This window comes from Asparagus officinalis, chromosome 7 (assembly GCF_001876935.1).
Source record: "Asparagus officinalis chromosome 7, Aspof.V1, whole genome shotgun sequence".
NCBI lineage: Eukaryota > Viridiplantae > Streptophyta > Magnoliopsida > Asparagales > Asparagaceae > Asparagus > Asparagus officinalis.
The window spans coordinates 150,833,587-150,840,458 of NC_033800.1; the positions used below are offsets into that span (position 1 = coordinate 150,833,587).

General features: G+C 35.2%; 1 protein-coding gene across 1 annotated transcript in view; it reads left to right on the top strand.

Moving 5' to 3' along the window:
• The window catches only part of LOC109846821 (cation/H(+) antiporter 15-like), a 26,370-nt gene extending 22,145 nt beyond the window's left edge, over nt 1–4,225 (top strand). Inside the window, exons 4-5 of the mRNA XM_020416064.1 lie at nt 2,469–3,065; nt 3,386–4,225. Of these exons, the coding sequence (XP_020271653.1) occupies nt 2,469–3,065; nt 3,386–3,952 (1,164 nt within the window). The 3' untranslated portion in view covers nt 3,953–4,225. The remainder of the gene's footprint in view (nt 1–2,468; nt 3,066–3,385) is intronic.

Here is a 6,872-nt window from a genome sequence, read left to right on the forward strand (position 1 = left end):
TAAAGTTATATATATTTTTAAGTGTACATTATCATTAATATATATTTGTTCATTAATATATATATACTAGTATGATTTGGTCATTAATGTATACTTATATATACTTACATATAATATATAACTATATACTAATATGTAAATATATACTATTATATATATTTTTAAGTGTACATTATCATTAATATATATTTGTTCATTAATATATATATACTAGTATGATTTGGTCATTAATGTATACTTATATATACTTACATATAATATATAACTATATACTAATATGTAAATATATACTAATACTTACTTATATAAATATAATAAGATTGATCTAAAATTTTAATCAAATTTTAGCAAAAAATTAAAAAAAATACAAAAAATCGATCCTGTATGGCCCAGAGCCCTTCCCGGCTTGGCCTGGACCTGGACGCGGTCCCAGTTCGAGCACCCTAGGTCCGGGTCCGGGCTAGACATTTTTCCCGACCCGGACCCGAAAATCCGGGCTAAGCCGGGCCGAGCCGGGCTATTTGGACAACGCTAGATATTTCACATGCTCCAAATACAATATCCACATAAGATCCAAATTTCTAAGATGCTATAGAATGTTGAACAGAGTTTCTCAGCTGACCTTTACCTTCTCCATCTCTTTCTTTGTTTCCTTTCTCTCAAGGACTCGGCACATAGATGGTGATGACTTACTAACCTTCTTCAATTCAACGAATTATTAAGTCTTAAGTACAACCCAATCACTTATAGTTTAAACTAACTTAAGTCAAATTATCATATGACTTGACCAACCAAATATTTAAGTTAACTCATACGTATGGATTTACGCCCAATAAAATGCTACTCAATTTAGGATGAACACATAAAATTTTAGCATTGTGTAAACTTATCCAGGATGCGATCCACAAAAATATCTATATTACTATATAAAAATTTATTGTGAGGTTAGGCAAAAGTGAGGAATGAGTAACTATTCCTTCAATTTGTTAAAGAAAAGAGATCATTTTAGTAAACGATGATGAGCAATTTGGTTATTAGCCAATAGCTTATTGGCGTGGATTTCATCTCTTCGTCCCTCACCCCTCTAGAAGGTCCAATTGATTTCATATTTCAATTCCTTCTTCTCTAGTTTAAATTTAAATTCATTCCTCTCTTTCTAGAAAATTCTATTATTTTCATTTATCGATCTTCTTCTCAAATTTAAAATTTCACACATGATCATTTTAAAAATCCTATAATTTAAAAAAAATCAAAATGCAACACATTGTAATCTAGATAGTGACATATCATAAATGATCAATAAACTGTTATATTAACTTTAAGCTCAATTTCATTCCTGTAATGAAGGATACAAGAATAATTTTTAGATGTATCAAAGGTGTCATAAAAGGTGTACATACTTTTAAAAAAAATTCTTATTATTTTGATCATGCGAAATACTATAAATAAACATTAAATAATATAATATAATTGATATGCACGGGACCAAGTATTATTTAGATAGAAGTTTATAATATAACTTGCTTGTACATTTACACGTGTCAATATTCTAAGTTAGAGTATAAAAATAATTTGCACCTTGGCCCCACCTTCTAATTACCATAGTGTAGTGATTTGCACCTTGGCTGTAGCCAAAATTTTCTATGCAAGCCACATTGTAGGGACCATATATTTTCAATTTTTAAATTCCTTGCAAAGTTTGGCTAATATATGTATAAGTGAGGACCAGTTGTTAAATCTCTACTCTGATTTGAATTGTTTCTTTATTATTTATATAAAAAGATTTGCCGCTAGGTCTAAGACTATGTTGTACCTTTGTTGTGCGGAAAAATATATTAAAAGTTCTGAAGCAGTGAAATAATAAAAGTGAAAAAAAAAGTTCCCATTAGAGAATGTTTGGAGATCAACATATAGTGATTATTGTAAGTTCCATTTTCATCTATTTATTTAACTTTTAGATTCTAAAATAGAGAAAAATGTCTGTCATATATTCATAGTCTTTTCGTTTGATGATAATACTAAATTCTCTTTGTAATTTCTTTAATAAATTCAAATTTAGTCTAGATTACTTTTAGTAAATATTATAATAATAGTCTTACATAATTTAGAGTAAATAGTATAATAAGTGTCATTTGTATTTTGTCAGAGGCATGAATTACTTGAAAAGAAAAACCAAAACCAAAAAAATAAAATAGGGTTTTCAAATTTGAGACATGTCCTTTCTTTTAAAAAATCTTTATATTATCGAAAGTGATTATTGATACATTAGTCTTATATTTTTCTAATATAAGAAATAGAAGCGACCCGTCAAGCTGGAATTTCTAGCTATGCCACTGCTACGTGGATTTTTCTGCTAATTTGAATGGAGTTTGCCATATTTGTTTTTTTAAACAAAATTTTTCTGATATTATTTGCAAAAAAAAACTTATGATATAAGTTCATGACAACCGTTCTTTTTTGCTCCTCAGATGATCACTCACCAAGCTTTCACCGTCTTGATCCTCTCCGTCATCATCTTTGGCGGGGTCACCTCTCCCTTCATCAAATACATCTACCGCCCTGAGGACCGCTTCATCGCCTACAAGCGCCGTACAGTCCAGCACACAAAACCCAGCGCCGAGCTCCGCATCCTGGCCTGCATCTACCACCAAGAAAACGTCAACTCCATCCTCTCCCTCCTCGAATCCACCCACCCCTCCTCCTCCTCTCCCATCTGCATTTACGTCCTCCACCTCACCAACCTTGTAGGCCGTGCTGCCGCCATCCTCGCCCCTTACAAACGCAACAAGAGCTCCAACCTCATCACCGAGACCGACCACATCGTTAACGCCTTCAACTACTTCTCCCAGCAAAACCCCAACAACTCTGTCACCATCCTCCCCTTCGTCTGCCTCTCCCCTTACTCCACAATGCACGACGATGTCTGCTCCCTCGCACTCGACAAGAAAGCCGCTCTCGTCCTCCTCCCTTTCCACAAGCACCTTGCTATTGACGGGACCATCGAGTCCATCAATCCTAACATCCAGAACGTCAATGTCAACGTTCTCCACTATGCCCCGTGCTCGGTAATGTTGATTATAGTATGTAGTCTAGTTGAGCTCGAATCAACTTAAATGGATAGGAAAAGCTATCCCATAAACTTTTTATCTATTGATTTCGCTTTGAGATTTTGTGTTGGCATGCCATACACATCAAGGCACACCTATTCAAAATAGCCTTAAGTTGATTCACAAATCTCAAACAAAAATGAATGGATACAAAGTTGAATAGATAAATTCTCGTGTACACGATTCTAGCTAAACTCCGTATACACTAATCCACACTTTTTATAGCTAATGGTGCATTAAGACCTCCTTGTTTCCTACCTGTTATTGATACTTTCCAGGTAGGAGTCCTTGCCACTTTAAGCACGGCGACGATGAGCCGTGTAGCGGTGTACTTCTTCGGTGGGCCTGATGACAGGGAGGCCTTGGCATACGGGATGAGGATAGCGGAGAACGATACAGTTGGGCTGACGCTGGTGAGGTTCCGGCCGCCGAAGGAGTTGAGAGATAGCGGGATGGAGATGAAGCTCGACGATGCAATTGTGGATGAGTTTAGGAGAAGAATGGTGGATGACAACCGGGTGGTTTATAGGGAGGAGGTGGTGATCGACGGGGAGGGGACAGTGGGGGTGATACGGGCGATGAGTAGTCAGTTTAGTTTGCTGATAGTCGGGCGGAGGGAGGGGAAGGAGTCGAGGTTGACGGAGGGGTTGTCAGCGTGGAACGAGTATCCCGAGCTCGGGGTCGTTGGGGATTTGCTGGCATCCACAGATTTCGGAGGGAGGGTGTCAACGCTGGTGGTGCAGCAGCAGACAAGGTTTGGTGCTGGTGGAAAAGGGCAGACGGCCGGGAGGCAAAAGGTGCATCATCAACGTCAAGTTGCGCCTGCCGAGTTTGATGAAGAGTGACACAAAATTATAGCCTACTGTGTAAGTTGTGTACTATAAGATGTAAGATCCAATATTTAGGGTCCTTACTTGCTGTTATATGGGGTGAAATTTAGTCCTATATTGGAGAACATTTAGATAGACAAATTGTTAAATATGCATCAAAGCAGATTAATTAGCTTAATGCGAGTTGGTTCGTGGGACTCCACACTCGCAGAAAGTAGTGTTAGAGCTCATGCTTGTTGAGTTTGTATGGGGTTTTTCCTCATTTTTTAAGAACTCTTTTAGGGGCTGTTTGGTTGCTTTTCATCACATTCTAAAAATAATTTCCCATTACTTTTTCGTGTTTCCCTCACTTTCATGAAAATGCACTTTTCGTGTTTGTTTCGTCAAAAAATATGGAGAATAATTACTTTCCGTCACTTTCATTAGTTTGCTTCAATTTGAAAAGAGAAGAAAGTAGTTGATATGGAGAATAATTACTTTCCGTCACTTTCATTAGTTTGCTTCAATTTGAAAAGAGAAGAAAGTAGTTGATATGTGAATATATTGAAAGTACCCTAAAGAATTAGTTTGCTTCAATTTGAAAAGAGAAGAAAGTAGTTGATATGTGAATATATTGAAAGTACCCTAAAGAGGGTGAATATGGTATTTACTAATCTAATCCGATATTAATGCCAAATTAAAACTTTACTAATGATATCCTAGCAATATAATGTATAAAGTGATGAATGCAAGCATATAGAATTAAAAGATGGGCGATATAAACATGAACACAAGATATAAGAGAGATAGTGCGTTAATGACAAACACAAACACAAAGCAAATGATCACAGAGTTCGGTCGACCCACGACCTATGTCTCCGCTCCTCACCCTCGAGGAGAATGTTCACTATCTCAAAATTACTACACAATCAGTTTTTCAACGCTCACCGATAAACGTTTATAATCTTACACAATTGTCAATACACAATACACACTACAACAGAAAAACTAATCCGTGAGGAACAAGTTTGTCGCTGAAAGTCGAGATTTCCTCGCTATAGTGTGTCGGCGAGGAAAAAACTTTGGTCACCATTTCCTCACGATTGGGTGGTCAAGAAAAGTTTTTGCGATGAATATTATAATTTCTCGCGAAATCCTTTTTGCGATGAATATATTCTTTTCTCGTTATTACTCTTTAGCCTCGATATTTTTCCTCACCTAATCTCATACCTTTTTCATCGCTAAACTGCAGTTTCCTCGCCAACGATACGTGGATAATATTTAGTTTATATATAATAAAAGTTCTAAAAAACTATTTTTGTCGTTATAATTATCTTTCAGCGACGAAACTGTTCCTCACCAAAGGTAAATATTTAACGAGGAAATTGATTTTCTTCATTATATGTATCTTTTTCTCGTGGAAAAAGTTCCTCATTAAATGGACTCAAATACGAGAAAATTTAAATTTATCGTTGTAGGTTGTACCCCATATTCCTCGCCAAAGAAATTCAATTTCGAGGAAATTTATATTTATCGATATAGGTTATATGGTCTATAGCGAGGAAAATTACTTTTGTCGTTATAGGTTGTATCACTATAGAGAGGATATATGTTTTTCCATGTAAGTAGTATACTCTATAACGAGGAAATATTCTTTTGACGACGTAAGTATGTAGCCTATAGGGAGGATTATTACTTTCGTTGTTGTAGGTTGTACCGCTATAGCGAGGAAATATGCTTTTGACGACGTAAGTTATATACTCTATAACAAGAATTTATACTTTTGACGACGTAAGTATGTAACCTATTGCGAGGAAACATATTTTCGTCACCTTAAGTTTTATTGTCTATTTCGAGGAAATTTACTTTCATCGACATAAATATATAGCGAGAAAACTTATAATGAGGAAATTTTATTTCATCAATAATAATACTATTACGAGAAAAACGCTCAAAATATAAATAATTGTCATCAATTGTCACCACAGTATATCAAAACAATTAAAATAAATAAAGCAAGCAAGTTTCTACCATAAGTAACAATGCTAGTCTAAAGCAATAACAAATGCAACACGATCAAAGAAACATCTCTCCAAGTTTAAGTTCACTAAGAATACTAAGCTGATGGATGTTGCTTGGAAAAATTAGCCATAAACTCCTCAAACTTTTTGGCTTGTTCCTCCAATATTTGGATTACCTCATTTTGCGTATCGATCTTTTGTTGTTGAGTTCCTACAAGTTGTTGGGTCTTTTGAGGATGTTCTTACAACTCTTTATTCTTTTTAGACATTTCACTCATCGAAGAATGAGAGAACCTTAATGGTGGTGGTCTAGGGCCAAAACCACAATCCTTAATGTAGCTTGATTTGAAGCACAAATTTTCTCATCTGTCATTGTTCGAGTTCTATCAGGTTGAGTGGTATCTGCTCGCATCTTTATCATTTGATCCTATAAATAAAAAAAAATATATCCAGTTCAATTATATTCAACTTCTCAATTACAACCTAATCAATATAATCCTCTTTAGAACACTAATATCAGTTTCACCTATATTCTTAAAATAGTATAAAAGCATGCATAATTTTGAGTTGTTCGATGATCATCAAGATCTTTAGTATGATATCGAACTTCATCCATAATACAACTAGTGTACGTATGAACACGTAAATGTGGTTTACATGCTATACAATAAAGCTTCTCATCAGTTGCATCCATCAATCCGTTTTTTCTCTTTTTAATCATCTATGAATAACAATTGAAACAAGAAATTTAGCATAGTGGTCATATACAATAACTAACTACTATTTAAAATTGTGTATGAACAACTTATTTCTTTTTCAAACCAACCAGGGAACTCATTTTCTTGTCCTAATAAAGACAATTTGGAGAGCGGCCCGGTTCAATCGTCTACTCAACCTTCTCAAATTTATTTGAAGAAGAATACGGAGGAAGATAA